This window comes from Ostrinia furnacalis, unplaced genomic scaffold, assembly GCF_004193835.3.
Source record: "Ostrinia furnacalis isolate ACB-3 unplaced genomic scaffold, ASM419383v2 OfSCF1928, whole genome shotgun sequence".
NCBI lineage: Eukaryota > Metazoa > Arthropoda > Insecta > Lepidoptera > Crambidae > Ostrinia > Ostrinia furnacalis.
Window position 1 is genome coordinate 154855 of NW_021132167.1, and position 18276 is coordinate 173130.

The window sequence follows — 18276 nt, forward strand, 5'->3', positions numbered from 1 at the left end:
GACATTAAAATGGTTTAGAATTTATTGTAGTAAAAATAGCGTTCTTGCAATTTCTAAAACGATGATTAAAACCAACGGATGTTTTTTGTTTCAAAACTTCTACCTGAGCTTTTACAACGCCATATATTCGTAGTTTTCATCTCAAAACGCTCACGTGTAGTATGTATTAAGGTGATTTACTATTATCTCTCGCCTACAGCGCTATTGTCGGAATTATTCAGGGCTCGAGTAAGATGTACGACGCTGGCAACACCGGTTCGGATTAAATATTTGAATTTGGCAACACTGCTGGGCTAGGATTAAATATTAAAATGTTGAGAACATGTTCTGTCGTGTCGTCTGATTATAATTTGATTTGTGCCGAAATTAGTTAATTAATTCATGTAATTGCCTAAATGATGAAGATTAAATTAATTCACGAAATGCTCTAAATTAGGAATTCTAGACGAAGTTCTTGTTTAACTGAATATTAACAAGAGTTCATAACATTTAGGTGTACATTTAAGTAATTTTATAATCCAAACGACGATTTTGCAATAAACTATAGAATTCAGAGAATCAGTTACTTTAATAGGCATTGCGCAATTTTAAAAATCTTAAAAAATTTCGTTTAAGCACAGATAATATTTGTAATAAAAAAATATGAACGCCGAAATGCCTGAAGTCTAGAAATATGATATTCTTCTACATTTTCAAAACTAGAATCCACTAAACGTAACATTTTACGAGCAAGCGCTTTACAAATTTCGTATCGGCGTAGGTCATCGGCCAAGCCCTGCATTGCGCAACTCATTACCTCCGTTAATTACTACCTCTACCTCTTTCTACCTCGCCTGGGAAGGAAGCAATAGAGGCACAAAAGTATCAGGAGCTGAGACGAGAGCGTGACGAGAGCGCTGCAACTGGGCTAAGGGCTTTCCACCTCTAGGAGTAGGGATGTGCACGAGTCGATGTAATTGTCGATGAAATGGATGTAAAATAACTGTGAATTGGACAAAGGCATCCAAAGTCAGGAATCAAGTCTGACCTTGAGCGGCCTTTGGATTGGATAGTTGATATTCCAGATCAATTGGCGTATTTTTCATTATAAATTTGACAGTAGGAAGCTTTATTGACTAAATGTTTATTGTATTCGAAGCAAATTTAATTTTACTTAACATTTAATCGAAAAACTGAATTTAAAAGATTTTTTCAGTTATAGCTATGATGAAATATTTAAATTGTGATCACATTACCTTGCACTGTTACTGCAAGGTAGATATAACCAGATACATTTTCTGGGTAATCTGTGGGTCTAGACAAAGTGCAAATTATAATCGCAAACCAGTCGAAAAGTGGTCGAAAAGCCCCTTTTTTGTATGGAGTTTTGACGGATTCGATTTTCGATTCGATCAAAAAGTGCGTTTTGTCTAGGGGGGCTGCATGTGATAAAGCTATTAATTTAATCGCTGTAAACAGTGAGTTCGTAGAATTTACTCACTAGGCGAAATAATGTGATTTTAACGTGTCATAAACGTGCAGTCATCGAAGCCCAAATTAAAAACGGCACATCACTACGCCACATCAAAGTAATACCCAAGCATTCGGCGGGGCAAGGACTCACGTATGCCGAGTTATTTACTACAGTCGCCCGTGGGCTGCCGATTACTGTTGATGGCTCAACCATGAGTGTAAGTGCTCATGGTATTACAGCATGTTTGTATAAACTTCAGTTAATAAGAAGTATATTATTATCGTTAAAGGTCTAATAACCAACCAGAGATATTGGAAGTGAGTTAAATAAAAAGATGTATTTACTGTTACGCATTCGTAATAGAAAAATCGTACGCGAAGTTATCAACTCATTGTTATCAAGTTATCATCAAAGCATTGAAGTGAACATTATTTTTCGTAACGATGACATAAATGGCAGCTGGATTCAAATGTTCTAATATATCCTTAAACTAATGTTTCGCAATATGAGTGAAACATTACTTGAAAGTACAGCCTTTATATTTACTCATATATGGCCAATAAAACCATTATCAAGATAACGATCGATTGAGAAAAGTATGTCATAAATCGTTCATAACAAAACACTTCATATAAAACATAAAGAAAACGGTAGCATCAAAAAACCTATCAACGTAACAACCAATACACCTGAACAGCAAAATCGTCAGCAATTTGTCAGCGCCCATTGTTTATTGGGGTCATGTGCCCCTGATTCATGTCTCGGACAGCGTCCGATGATGTCCGAGATGGGGGCATTTGTCCCCAGCTTAGCAAATGTGGGGCCATAAGTCAGGGCGCTTTGTGCAGGACAAAAAGTGTCCGAGATAAAAACGTTGGACGTCTCGACCGCGCACTTTTTAGAGCATGTTTGTTTAACGCCCGGTTTTTTGAGATTTGCTACTTGATTAAACGGTTTGCGCTCGTGAGTGGGACAGTTTTTGTGACATATGTAAGTTACGAGGAGCTTGTTGTGTTTACGCATAATACCTACTTTATATGACTAGCTTTCTTTCAACTTCAATTTTTTTAATGAATTGGATCTTTGTGGTACGAGTACATCCTACAAGTGCAAAATGTTACTTCGAGTCTTAGACTAAGTTGCACCATCTTACTTTAACTTTAACAAACGTCAAAAATCTGTCAATCTCCATACAAAAATTACCGGTTATTGTTATATTTACGGTTAAAGTAAGTTGGTGCAACACAGCCTTACAGGCGCGTATTATGAAACGATTCTCATAACTCTATTTTAACTGGAGCATAGACCTGTTTTTGCAGATTGAAGCACAGATATTTATTTTCTATACCAAATTAGGATGTGGCATATCGTCATTTCCTTAAGGAAAACGAAATCTTTTCCTAGTTCCATCGCGGTATTTTTGACTAGCATTTAGAAATGTAAATCCATAGTAAAACTTCCACTCTTTCGCGTAGCCCCTCACCTAGCATGATAACGGGTTGAATCGCGTGCGATACCATCAGGGCAATTAGCCCCGATCCAGCGCCTTTGGGGTCATTAACAGTAGTTATTAGTACCGGGGCTATGCCTGTGTTTCATCTGCTTGTTCTATCAAAAACTTGACCTTATTACTCGCTAAAAGACGGGCTGAAATTTAACTTTATCCAAAATAGACCGCGTGATGATATCATTATGTAGAAAGTATGGTTTGTATGGGAAATATTTATTTCAACATTTTTTTTTTACTATGAGAGGACGCCTCACTTAGTAGAGAAGTAGTCTCACATAGTATAACCTGAAATCTGATATAGGATATACCTATAAACTGATTTAGGGTAATGATTTCATGCCAAAGTTTATCAGTCATAAATAACCCAGATTGTGTTTCTAGTGCCACATACTTACATCATAATTTAGAATAACGACTCGGATTAGCAGCAAGAAGTAGGTTATGAAGAATATTTTACCTTGGAGGAGCACAACAATACACAGCGGGAATATCTTTCCCACTAACTTTTTATTTGAGTGTAGTACGTCCGGACATCGAATTTACAACTGTACAACCGTGAACAGTCTTGTACATAGAACCATTTTTTACCTATTTTCATCTCAGAACGCATACGGGGATTTAGAATTAGCAAATTCTGAAATTCTTTGATTATTAAAAATAATTGAAAGACTTGCGTTTTGTAACTCCGCCAATACTATGAAAACAAGGCGGGGATCGAGCGATAAGATTTGCAATTAGCTTATTCCAGCGCCTTTGGCTCATTAACGGCTGTACTCATTAGGGCTGAGGGCTATCTGTGTCTTTAAGTATCTGTCAAGGGACAGAAAGGGCTGGGAAAGTTTTATAAGTTAAAATCTTTATGATGGGCTACTTCTTCAATTAATAGTTCTACAGCAGTGATTGGTGTTAAGAATTTGACTGCCCAGACACTAAATACAACAGTTTTATTGTTCAAGGCTCACCGGTGAGCCGCGTGGCGTCCAAAGTGTTAAAAGGAAACTCCACTAGCTCCATTAAGTAAATGTAGATAATTAATCAATTTCAAAGATTTATGGTGTCAAATAGGTAACTGGTCATAATAATATCACAATTCGTTACATATTTACCCGACTGCACCAGAAGAAGGGTTATTTTCATCTGAGAACTAAGATAAAAATAAGCCTCCTTCTTATATTAAGAGTACAATCACCAAACTGTTAGAACTCGTCAAAATTCTAGTTGAGTCTGTTTTCGATTAATTTACTGCAAATGCCTATCTGTCGCTACGCACAAAATAAACGAGAGCGTTTATGAAAAAAATAATGGTATGAAATAAATGCAATAAACGTTTTTCTTTTGCGAATTCTTGTGCGAATTTAATTCTTGCAATATTTATGAAAGGTCATTATCTTGGCTCGGGACGACGGATTATTTCAATAATTCAGGCACAAAAAGCAGGTAATTCGTCCTTAACGGGAGTGTGGTACAAACAATAGGCAGAATTAAAACAAAAGCATTTTAACTCTTTCAAAAACATTAAAATGTTTGATATTAATAAAAATAATATTTGATGCACTATCGCGTCAATCAAGCCTCAAAATAAAAGCTTGCACATTGGCTGTATACTTTGATGTTGCAACATCGTATTTTTTACAACCACACAGGGGGATACAATGTTTATCTTAATGTTTTGTCGCCTGTACTACAAAGATGGCCAGATAACAGACAAATTTTTTCATCTTTGTAGGAAGGAAGGATACAAGAGCACTTAATTCATTTACTTGTTTATACATACCTCAGGTATTCTATGTTCAAACCTGTGTGCTTACCATGAGTTTGCGTCAGGTGTGCTCGCGAGCGACTGCGTAAAAAAATGACATTAAGGCTGGGTTGCACCAACTTACTTTGACTGTAACAAACGTCAAAAATATGTCAAACTCATACAAAAATCACCGGTTATCGTTATAATTCTGGTCAAAGTTTAGTGGTGTAACTCAGCCTAAATGTATGACATATTACGCAGCGCCCCAAGCGGCTACTTTCAAGAAATAAAATCTTCATAGATTTTTTTGACGTACTTGCTAGCGAGCACACCTAACGTAAACTCATGGTAAGCACACTTGTCAATTGTAAAATAATGTTATCAACAAAAACTCGATTATATGTATTTTGTACACCCAATTTTAAATTTCCGACTCATTCAGACCACACCGTTTTGCTCTCCCGATTCCCCGGGAGTTCCGAAATATTTTATTCAGTTCAGTGGTAAAATATTTTTCTCCAAAGCGGTGTAGGAAGACTCTTAGAAGTAGTTTTCCGCCATAGATTATGACTGGCGCCGGGCGACGTGAAGCGACGTATTTCTACGTCTGTGAGACGTACAGTCGGAGAAGTTGATGGGCACTTTTTGTTATTGCTTGTATTCTGGGAGCACATTGTCGCGAGGTGTATTTTAACCAAAAAGTTGGGAAACTTGCTTTAAAATCTTTTTAAGAAACATTGTTTTAAAAAAGATGACACAACGAACGTGTAACTATTGTCCCAATATTAATGTTAGTCTATGCCGCTATAATTTTAATGAGAATAATAGGTAGTCTTTTTAAAGTGTAAACAGGAAATGTTATAAATAGGTTTTTAATATCATTATATTTCTGGGTAGTGGTTGCTAGAGATTAATTAAGCATTAAGATCAACAGAGTGGCCTATTGAGGGAGGTTTATATCCAACAGTGGACTAAGAAAGGCTGAAATAACAGTGTTTTCATCTCCAGAAATAAGTGTAAGATTACGTAATGTAACAAGATGTACTTTGAGCCGACTGTACAGATGGAATGGCGGGAATTTCTCATTGAACACCCGTAGGAGCCGGCTAAAGCGATTTTTAAGGTGCCCCTGAAAAGATGTCTTTATACCGCAGAAAAAGGAAGGAGAAACGTTGTCTAATTAATTTGAGTCAGCAAACTCCAGTAGTTTCGAAGGTTCAATAGAATTCAACGTGTGTGATGTGAAATGTTTCATTATGGATGGATGAGAGGCGTATTTCAGGTTCCTATGTGACAACGACACTTCGGAATCAATTCGGAGATTCGAGAAATAGGTCCTAGTGACGTGTACAAATCTATACTTACTCGTAAGACTGTTTCGAGTCTACAGGGAGTTTCAAGGCCCACTTTGTAGCCTTTCAAATTACCAAATAATTATTACCGGAAAACGGAGCGCGGGAAGTCCACCCATGAGGTGGACAGACGACGTCATGCAGATAGTAGGGAGGCGCAGGCTGCTATCAACCGGGCGCTGTGAAAATCATTGGGGGAGGCCTATGTTCATCAGTGGACGTCCTGTGGCTGAAATGATGATGATGATGATGATGATAAATGAGTGAGTGGCTATTGACCTAAATTATAAAGTTTCTATTTGTGACTATACCCATGGAAAAATGTCAAGACCACATATAACCCAGGAAAGAAGATGGCCGCCAAAATGTCTCCGTTTTAATTTATTTAATACATTGGCGGTTTGCGGTGTGTTTTACCTGCATACCCACAGTGTAGCGAGACATGCTAGAACGAGTTTCATCCAGACAGAGTTCCGCGAGCAAATACAAATCAGCAAAACGGACAAGATAATTAAATTAATAAATTAACACAACGCGGCCGCGTTTTGGAAAGTCATTATATCCGTAGCACCAGTAGAACAGCCAGTTAATTTGTGAGCAAATTTGAAATTTATGCTGAATATTAAGAAGGAATTTGTGTGTACATTTTAAATAATGCATTTTGAAATACAAAATGTAGAAATATAAAATTGGGAAATGACCCAGAACCAGAAAGAGACGCCTACACGCCTAATCAGTTGAATTCTAATCATGAGTGGGAGCTCTTAAAATTTTTTTTGAAGCACTATTGATATTCCAAAATATCCGTTTAAGAGGACTATTTACCGTCTTAAATTATAGGTAGATAGAAGTAAAATAATTTCATATGTATCCAGTCGACAGTGAAAAGTATTATTGTAATAGGCTGGCTGATCTCTTTGACCTTTCCATAGACAGGATGTCCAAACGGTAGAGCAACCAAAATACAGCGACATATCGTTTCTATTCCAATGCAATAAAGTTCAGAATGCCTTAGCTTTTGCAGTATTAATATTTATTAGTGCCCCCGGCTGTAAAATATAGGAAAACGTTACAAATGGCATTTCAATTTAAAATAAGGGCGCGCTCAGTTCAGATGGATGCGAGAATTTGTGAAGGCGCCTCTTGGAATAGATTTCACGGTGTTTTGGCCTGTATTTGAAGCCAGAAGCCATCGCTAATGAAAGAGGTACTACATTTTAAAATTATGCTTAGAATGAGAAGGAAAACAATGCCGTTGATTTATTTATTTATGAAAAGAACGGTAGTACTAATTACACTATTGAAACAAGTAACAAAGTTTAGAATAACAGCTGTTGTTCCTAATAAGACGTAATTATTAGTCAAAATAAGACCAAAGACTTCTTTAACAGGTTTCCTACCAATTGCCCATTGCAAGATTTGAATCTATGACTACTCATTCATATTTTGAATAAATAATGTCAATAACGATCTAATCATTATGATATTCATTCTACTTTTTCTCCTCTCTTTTTGAGAAACCTAAGAACTTTCACAATTCTTATTATTCATTTGATTACTTATAGGAGATTTTCATCCTGAAGATCTGAGTTGGACTGAAAATTACCTTACACCTTTGTGGATAATCTTCTATCTTACCCAATTTGATTGAAAGAAATCCCAACCACTGCTCGTTTAGGAGTTTTAAGTTAGAAACTACTTTTTCAATTGAATTACATTTCTGGCCCACAAGTCGTCCTCCGCTAAAAAGTTAAGAAAAGTGCGTTTTATTTTATTTACGACACTTCCACCTGGTATAAAATACTATGTGTAGATACGACTTTTTACGACTACCCTTTGGCTCGTTCCGCAGGCCGTTTTCAATCTTATTTCCTTATTTTATAGTTTGAATTTCCTTGGAGGTGTGTTAGGGTCCCGTAAATGTCCCCGGGGGACCCTGACCACGTGTGACGGTTCGTTCTATGAAACATTTATGAGGGATGGTCGGGTGAGCGAAGATGTCTCGGAACTGGGGTATTGATGTAACAAAGGTAGAAAAATAACCATTCGTTTGTGGTTGACAGAATGGAGGAGAGGAAAACGGTTAGTTGGACATGACGTTTTAGTTTCAATCATGTTCTCTTATCATGTTAGAGAGAACAACTTGATTGAATATTTTCTTTTTGGCTATTTTTTATCAGTCTTTTGAAAATACTTGAACTCACTTACTAGGCTACAAGTTGAGAGTATATTATTATTAAATACCTGTGTGTCTTGATCCCAAAATATCCCTGTTGATCTCATCATAGTCATTATACATTGTCAGTCGTAATAAAAAATTCTTAGCGAATGGAGTCGCTTTAAGTTTGTTTATTTAAAATTATGCCAGTCTCTACTGCCATTTCTAATTTTTAAGAAAAACTGTACATCTACACTCCTGCATGAAAGAATGAAAGAATTGACCTACATATCCCACTAGCCAGAACAAATTTTGTGACGGCTGTTAATCCCAGGAAGCTATATTGGTTAAATTCCCGTTAAGGGTACTAATAATAAAATAAAAACTGTCGTACGTCCACACGTCCGACAGTGACGGAGCGACGCGACGCGGCGATCACGCGCGAGCGCGGTTTAGCGGTAATCCTCTGTTGAAAGTGCGCATTTTTCACGGGGCTTGCTTTGGTGTTACAGATTTTGTTGCGAAGGTTCCGGTTGTAGGTACATTTTATTGTTGCTTATGAATTGTAAATTATGGTTTGTCATTTCATCTTACTAGATAGAATGCTAAGCATGCCTAGCTGATCACTATTTCATGAATTGATAAAAAGTAAAGAAACTGTTTCATCTATCTCAGCAATCACATAATAGATACGATGTAGGCTATCTGACCGTTTAGATTATGTAACGTTCAGAATATAGTACCTATATGAGCTCAAAACTATAAGACTCCAGGTATATTCCTAACGTATTGGTGCTAGAACTCATCACAATAGCATATTAATTATCATTTATCCAGAACTGGTACTGTACCAGCTACAACCAGTAAAAACAAATGCCTGTGTACATTTTCGCCACGCAAGATTAGAGCTTAAATAGAGCTTTAAGTTAGCGACCGAACGGTGGCGCCGCATCGCATCGCTCCGTCACTGTCCGTGCGAGTCGTGGGTCGATTAACTTGCTTCGGGTACGCTTCTAAATCTAATCAATTTAAATAATGTTTGCTTAGTAGCACTGTAATATTGTACCTTGAGTTTAATGGAGTTCATTACATAGCTGCATAGGTTTGCCTTGTCATACGCTTTATTTCACGATGAAACCTGTACACCATACGGTTCCTCAAAAGGAGCGCTGAAAGATGTTGAATATGAAGAGAGTTAAATAAGAGTTGTATTGAAAATGTGAATTTTAATGTTAAACTAATTAATTTTCCTATACAATGTATTTTGTTTTTGGAATAAATAAATGAAATTAAATAACCTAACTGCTCTTTAATTTGGTTGTATGTTGGACATACAGTAATAAAATTGATTCAATTCTCTAATGTTAAAGCATTGTGATAGCGAATGTTGTAAAGGTAGCATCGGAATATAAAATCTAGGTCAGGTAAAAATGCACTTTTATTTCCAGTTCGCCTGTACAAAATCAGAGGGCACTGTTCAGAGTCTGCGTTCTTTCCAGCATTATTACATTGTAGCATTGTTACACGAATGTGTAACAATGTATTTTAATGATTAAACATCTTTAATTGTTTTAGAAGTGGCACTTGTCCCTATCTCAAAGTTCCAAGCCTCAGATACGCATCGCATACATTATTTACCAAGAGAGTGAAGCAAACAGTCCCAAGATAATTCCAATTAGAATAACAATACGAAGCGCAGCGTTTCCTACCGAATCATGCGGACATATATAAATCACTTCTTTCACGAACATTTCCCTTCCTAAAACCGACTTTAGTCCTGTACAAATAAGCTAGCAATTAGCTGGGCACATCTGAAACAATGTCGCATAGTGATATGGCTTAACAAATGAATTATTTATTCAGTAGGAATTAACATATCAAGAGACTGCGGCGAGCTTAGATCGCTGACAGGGTTTATTAAAAATTTACAAATGCATTGTGTATTCTCGTGTTTTGTTTGCATTTAATTCCGTAATTTGGTGAATGAGGAATTTAGAAACTTGTGGGATTTTGTGATACAATAGTTGTTGAAGTAGTCCTTTTTTCCTCAGCCGTTCCATTTAATTGTCACTTCATTTGCTACTAATCGACCCGGCAAAATTTATACCGTATTTTTTTATTACAAATAGTTTTCTCATCGAATACCGTTCAATCATTTCCTGTACTACGAAAAACAGTATTAAATCAAAATCAGCTAAATCGGTCCAGTCGATCTCAAATGTTTGCAATATTAAAGCAAAGCAATTCATTTTGATTTTGTATCAATGACGGAATGTTATTTTAGAAGATATGATCCCAAACAAATAAGTACAAAATAATTTCTTGGTTAGTTAGTGTAGTCAGTTATGCTTATGCTTAAACAACCACTCCAACTCTCGGCACTTGTCCGCAAATGCAACACAAGCCATCTAAACCGAAACCTCTTATTGTTACTACGAAGACAATGTAAATTAATTCACCAGTAAATACCGGCTGGATCCGGTCTAAAGTTCCCGTTCCCGGGAAGGCCTCAGTAATCCCGAGCCCCGTGCGTCTAGGCGCGTCTGCCCAAATTGAAATTCGCTGTCGTCGAGCGTTGCGGTGGTGCAATTGTTTGCGAATGACTGGATGAACCCTTTAACTCTGGAACGTGGAATCCAAATGGTACAAAAAGTCGATTTGCATTAAAATGAGCAAGTTAAACGTTAACTAGTTGAGTAATAGTTGAGTAGATAGGTATTGAAAAGCATTAATTAAATAGGTAATACATTTTCTTTATAAACATTTCATTTTGTCTCTGAAGTTCCAGTCAGTTTTTAAAACTGAAGTACTGCTTTGAAGTCTTCTTCTTATATTTAATGGCAATGAAACTTATGTACTTTGAAATCAATAAGTTATTAATTTGATTACCGAAGACGTCATAGTTTTTATTCTATTAGAAGTTTAAAAGGTGATTCACTTGTTAAAAATTCATAACAAGCGTGAAAATGAATAGATGTGAATATAATTCTATTATTTTTAAATTTGTCAGTAGGTGGTAGTCGTAAGTTCTGTTCTGTCTAAAAAAAATCTGCTTATTTAAAGATCCTATACTTACGTAATTAATTATACCTTTGGTGGCGGTAGAGCAAAGAAAGATGGCCGCTACAAAACTTTTAAACGAGTTATTCACATGCTGAGGTCAGAATAATGGTTCTAGTTAACTGGCTGAGTACTTTGGATACGTTTAAAAGTTTTAACGGTCAACAAGGAAACCCATCACAATGGACGGATGGCTTGGTAGTTCACCTTATTGTATTTTAACGTTTAGCTCAAGTTTTGTTGCGGGTTCGAAGACGTCTATGGGGAGAAAAATGATAGCGATTGAAAAACTTGCTTAGAGCCATTTTTTATTATTTATTTATTTATTTATTTACATACTTTATTTATAGTTTTATTTATTCTGAAATATTTTAAGCACCTCAATAAAATGTAAGCCACAATAATAGTCATGTTATTATTCGTTACTAGGCTGGGTTCCACCATCTTAACACCGGTTATCGTTAAAGTTACTGTCAAAGTTAAGTGGTGCAACTCAGCCTTACTTAATGTCTCATGAGATGCTTTATGGATTTCGGTAAAACTGAATTTCAGACAGAGTCGCGGATAAAGGCTTATTAACCCACACATTATGACAATGCATTGAAATATACAAAATGTGTCTTCATAGACTTAGCACCGCATTGCTTTACCAAATTAGTTCACTAGCTACCTGTTTGATCCGCTTTCAGCCGGTTCAAACCGGTTACTAGGGCCCTCGAACGGCACTCCAAGGTGCGGTTTCCACAAATTGAATTTCGCTGTCGCTTCGACGTGCGACTGTTTGCGTATTGTTGCGAATTTTAACGAGACGACGCGTTTTTGTCTGTTTATCAAACGTTTGGTTAAACCGTACTTTTTTGCTGAGAGTTTTGTGATAGCGAAAGAGAGATACGTGAATATTTGAGAACGTGGTTGGCGTATTTTGTATTTTTCTCTATCAAAATATTCTATGAATTTTTATCACATAGCAGTTACTATTGTAGCTACGTCTAGTTTGTATCGTTTCTACACACTAGAGGCTGTTGTTCAAAACCTTCAATTTCATTTCATTGGACGAAATATACGCAATAATACTCCTTACATTTAAGCATTGTTCAATGGGCAACCTTTGTCACTGCAAAGACCCATTCCCCCTATTGTCTATGACTGCAATAAATATTCCTAAGCCAATATACAGGGTGCTATTTCAATATCTGTTAAAAATAATCCTCAGCTCATTAGAGCAGAAGGGACTGCCCTAATATTGGCAATATTGCCGCCACGTTGTCCTAAATTGCCGGGCGTGTGCACACGTCGTTAGCCCCATCGAGCGGTGTGTAATTAGCTTTACATCAATCTGTCGGACATGTTGGGAAATAATTGCCATGAAAAATGTCTTGGTCGTATTTAATTGTTATATTTTCTGTAAATTGTTTACTTTAGTAAGTCAGTCTGCTAGTTAGGGTTCGTACCCGCTGCAATCCAGTTCTGTGGAATATGTTAATGCAGTATCCCGCAAAACTGGTACACACATAATGTGTGTTTGATCAGTTTTTTGCAGGACACTGCAAACTTTACTTAACACGTGAATATTAATTTTAAAACGCGTATACACGTATACCTACTACTAAACGGCAAAAAAACGCGCGAACAAGCTGTTAGAGTAGGCGCACACCGTTGATTTTTAGTTGGCCGATAGTTGTGCCCGATTTCAAATTGTATGAAGAATCGGCCAAATCGAATCGGCGTAGTGTGCGCACTCCCATACATGCCCATGCTGATCAACTGCCCGACTAAACTATCGGCCGACGAAAAATTAACGGTGTGCGCCTACTCATAAAGTACTGGAATAAAGCATGTTTTATTTTTCCTATAAATAAACAAAAGCGTTTGCTACATACGATTAGTACCTACATCAAGCTAAAGAAGCATCTTAACTGGTTGTAATACAGACGAATTTGCAACAAACATTTTAGCTTGATGTCCTGTCCAATGTACATTACCACATTTTTTGTGTATCCAAATTTTCTCCACAGCATACACACGCTTGCGTGTACACTAAATTTTGTAAGCGATATTACAGAGCCGGCATTACCGAGTCTTGCTATAATTTCAAACGAATACAGAAGGGAACGCCCTAATTTATTCAAATTGCCCCATTTTGTGGGCCCCGGTTATAATTTGACCCTTTATAAATACATATTTCAGGGTTATTGGATATTTAATGAGTTGCAACACGATTAGCCTTTGACTTGGAAACAATGTTTCCTCGGACATGTGGGCCGAATATGGGGCATGTTGTTTATTATTATAGTCCTCAATCCACTGGATCTACCGAATGCTTGATGATCATAACAGTATTTGTATATTGTTTCACAGCGCCTTTTAGGCTGGGTTGCTACATCTTACTTTAACTTTGACAAACGTCAAAAATCTGTCAACCTCCATACAAAAACCACCGGTTATCGTTAAAGTTACGGTCATGGTTAGGTGGTGCAACTCAGCCTTAGTCTTATTCAAGTTTGTACTGTGGGTACCGATATAAAAACACTTTTATATTTTTTTTTTCATATATTATCTACACCTGCTTTTTTAGCCAGCACTCTACCCATGCATAATATTATCCTTTGACCATAACAATATCACGAATAATGTTACCATTTACTATTCCACAAAGATACTCGACATTCGTGTTCATTATGACTTTAAACAAATTGTTTCAAAAATCCCATTTTTCAGCTTAACTCAATGTGCTTCAAAATTTTCTGTAGCATAACATTCACAAACCTCAACCAAACAATTTACCGCTGAGCTTTTTAATTCATTGAATTAACCAACTTCACGTTATATTCGGGCTACGTAAACAAGAATAAAAACATAACGTCCCATACAAAATTGTGGAAACGTTGGCAATCAAAAGCATTTATTTCCATTGGCTTTCAGTCGGGACGTCCGGGGTATTGGCGGTCAAATCTAGACTCTATGGGGAGGGTATAAGAGTCACGTGTCGACCAAGATAACGTCAAGTTGCGAACAATAGTGCGAGCTACTCAGGGTTGTCACTGCCAGTACATATGACATTGGTATTTAGCATGAAATAGAACTCAGAATACCAAGCTTAACCGCTTACCAGTTGCAGTTTAATGAATACTTTATACTACTTTCCTGATATTATTGATAAGTAAATTACGAAGCAGCAGACAAGTTTCTTACATTTTATTCGATCCATCTTTAGCCTAGGCGCTGACCACTGTTTTTTAGTCGGCCGATAGTGGGGCCCGTTTCTATTTTGTATGAAGAATCAATCGGTGTAATGTGCGCACTTCCATACATGCCCATGCTTATTAACTGCCCGACTAAACTATCGACCGACAAAAATTGGTGGTCTGTACCTAGGCTTTGCCCAGACTAAAGTACTTATGCCTAATCAGAATATCCTTAAAAAACTACAGAATATCATAATGGAGAGATGGTCACGCTGAAAGAAGAAGACAGAAATACCAAAAATATATTTCACTCAATGGGAAAATAACAATCGTAGAAAATACCCACTGATTTGAATTGCAATTGGAATTTTAAACACAATGCTTCTGTGTCAGCCCTGCGTGACAAAGAGGTCCAAAATGACAGTCCAACAATAGGAGGTGACCTCAAATGCTTTGTGCGGGCAAACTGATGAGGTTTTTGTCTGCAAAATTATCATACGCAGACCTCAGCATGGCGGGTACAATGACGTATGACACATGACGCGTGACGGACCGGTTTTTAATCTGTCAACTCTGCGCACAGCCGGTTTTTAATTAAGATGTGTCTTTTTCATATTGCTGGGATTTATTTGTGAATAGAAATGTATTGTGTGGGAAATGTCGCAATTCTTGTATTCGTTATTTTCAGTTCAGTCTACTGATCCTATTTTACTTGCTGTTTTATTAAAAACTCTAGACAGGCATCTAACTCGTATAGAGAGTACCTGCCCTACATAACTTTAACCATACTAAACCTTTTAGGAATGAACATTAAGCCATGTATTCATCAGGCAACATTTGTTGATAAACTGTTTATGCCCATTTGTGATAGGTACAAGTTTACCATAAACACAGGTTTCTGACACTTCACACTTGCTCTCCACTCATAGCGGGGAGCACGGCAATATGTATCATAAACAATGTTTCATCACCTATCTTTATGGACTGTTTATAAACTGTTTACAGAGATGATGAAAAATTATGAAACATTGTTTATGAACAGTTTAAAAACAGTGTTTATCAACAAATGTTAATGAATACATGTCTTTACTGATAACAAAACAGACTTCATTGTGTATTAACTAGTAAGTTATAACTTTGAGGTTTTTTTTCTATTGTATTCTGTCCTATTTTGACGATTTGTAAATTGTATAAATCGAATATAGGCATAATCTCTATAATAAAGATATCTAAGTATTATTAATATTTTGCACGATGCATGGAAAGCATCAACGTATTTTAAGGACCCTCTTAAGTCAAGGCAAGTGTTAGTGAGCTGCCACACTGCCAATTTGTCAATCATTATCTACTCAACTATGGCAGAACGAAAACGGTTATTTTTCATGAATTTCATAGAGAAAAATAAAACTGAAAAATGACCGATCGAAAACCATACAATACCATAACATTTCGCGCCTAGGCATCTTGCAGCCATTCTCTTCGAGTGGGCAAACAGTGATTTCTTCATATAAATGTAAATGCAACAGTGTGGGGTGTGAAATTACCCCGGCAGGAATCACAATGGCTTTGATTTCCACTCTGTGGGAGTTGGAGGGAATTTTCATTGTGCTTTAGGGGTCCATGGGTTGATATTTAGTTTCGGTATAGTTTGAGTGAAATTAAACAGGGTGTTAGGTAAATGGGTATATGAGCCGATACTAGCCCATGTTAACATGGTCATATAAATGGTATGGTGAAGTCAGAAAATTGATATCTGCATTTTAATTATTTTAGTTTTCATACAAATCGGATTTTATAAAATTTATTTTGTATGAAAATTAAAAAAAATAAAATGATGATATCAAATTTCTGATTTCACCATACCATTTATATAACCATGTTAACATGGGCTAGTGTCGGCTCATATACCCATTTACCTAACACCCTGTATAGAAATTAATAATTGAATGGCATGTTAAGTTGTTTTTGGGATTCGATTATACTCTTAGGACATATTTTATAGGAATGTTTTATCTCTAGAAAAAAAAAGGAAAAAAAGTAACATGAAAGAGATTCACAATACCCAAGAATTTTTCCAAAATAGAATGTGTTTGCTTTTAATGTGTGCTACTGAAGTGAAAACTAAATTAACTGTAGAGGATGATGATGATGATTCTAAGTAGATTTTATGGAAATTTTTCACACTGGATAAAATAGAAAGTACCTATACGGGACCACAACATAATTCTTACCAGTCGCTCCTACTTCCTTTGATTTACAAGGGAAAAGTCGTTCGACTTTTCGTCATCTATATGCCATCTCATTCCTTTCTATGCACATGCACTATATTGCATCTTGTTCTTTTAAATCATTTCAAATGTACCTTTACTCTGGATTGTGTAGCTTATTCCCTTGTCATAAGGGTTATTTAAATTGATGTTTGTGTAGGGTAGAAACGTCTTTGATATTCAAACTAATGGATTTAGTGTAATAGGATCAAGGAAACGACATTATGGTGCGGGTCGCAATAGTGAATGTTAGCAGGTTTTATTGTGAAATGTGTTTTTTGACCCTTCTTTTCACTTCGCCCTCTATTTAACTTGCACCCTGTAGAATTTGTATTGATTTAGACTTTAATATCGTTTTAATACTAGAAAGGCCGCCGTCCCATTTTTGTCCCATTCGTGAGTTTGATCGTCTCTAACTTTTTTATTTTTCAACGAAAGTCCATGAAACTTTTTGACTTTTACTGAATTATTGAATTTTATCATTTTTTAATGTTTTTGATAATATAACATTAATAGAAAATGGGGCGCTTTTAGGGGGGTCGTAATCTTCGGCACTTCTAGTGTTAAATTGTACTTTATTTCAATTATTTACTATCTTTCATTTAAATTAAATATGTGATTCCTTATTGAGTAATGAGTATGTATAAGCATTACCAAAACAATTTGTCGTAAATGAGTTAAATATTTTCGTTGATTATGGAGTCTCCATATAAATAAACTACTCAATTTATATACGAGTATTAAAGAATTTAATGCCAAATTTTTAGGAATAATCCATTTAAAAAATGCAGTTCACATTTAATATTTTACTGCTGAAATAGTATATAAGTATTTTAAATTTTTATGTCATCCTAGAGGATAGGCTTAGGATCAATATTACCTACAGTTGGACTACAATACGTATAGACTAAGAGCCCTCGCCCACGGCGACTTTTTGTAGCGATGCAGTCGCGCTGCTGTAGCGCTTTAGTAGTGCGTTGGCATCACTTCTGTAGTGCGTTGCAAATGCGACTGACGCGCGTTAGTAGCGATGCTGTCACGCGTTTCGTAAACGTCGCCGTGGGCGAGGGCCCTAAGAGCTGGTGAACGACAGACCTAACGTCATTTTATAAAAACTGAAAGTTTGTCAAGCCACGATGACCTAAACTTCATGATAACACCAACATTCTAACCTACTCGTATATTGCGAGCATATGCTGGCAAACTTTCAGCTCTAGTCTAGTATATTATGTCCTCAAAACAAAAAGTGTAGGTATAATTTTCTTCCAGAACGTCTCTGCAATGCAGGGGCAAGTTACGGAACCTCACCAAATAAGAAATTCAATCAGTCATTCCCTCCCAAATATTACCACCGTATGCCAAATCATTAGGGCCCCAAGATGTGACCAGGGGGCCCAACCCTCCAACTGCGTTAGTGGAAATAATTGTTTCCGAAATTACTAGTTTTTAATACATCTTACAATGATCTATAATTCCACTGATCACGGGCCTTTGTGGCCAGCCATGTGGAAACTGTCACTGATAATTGTAACCATTTTGATGATCAATTT

The 18276-nt window shown here is 36.5% G+C and overlaps 1 protein-coding gene across 1 annotated transcript in view; it reads left to right on the forward strand.

The window, feature by feature from the left end:
- LOC114354157 (uncharacterized) overlaps positions 1–160 on the forward strand; it is a 30868-nt gene extending 30708 nt beyond the window's left edge. The window contains exon 3 of the mRNA XM_028306415.1: positions 134–160. Within this exon, the coding sequence (XP_028162216.1) occupies positions 134–160 (27 nt within the window). The remainder of the gene's footprint in view (positions 1–133) is intronic.
- The last annotated feature ends 18116 nt before the right edge of the window (positions 161–18276 follow it).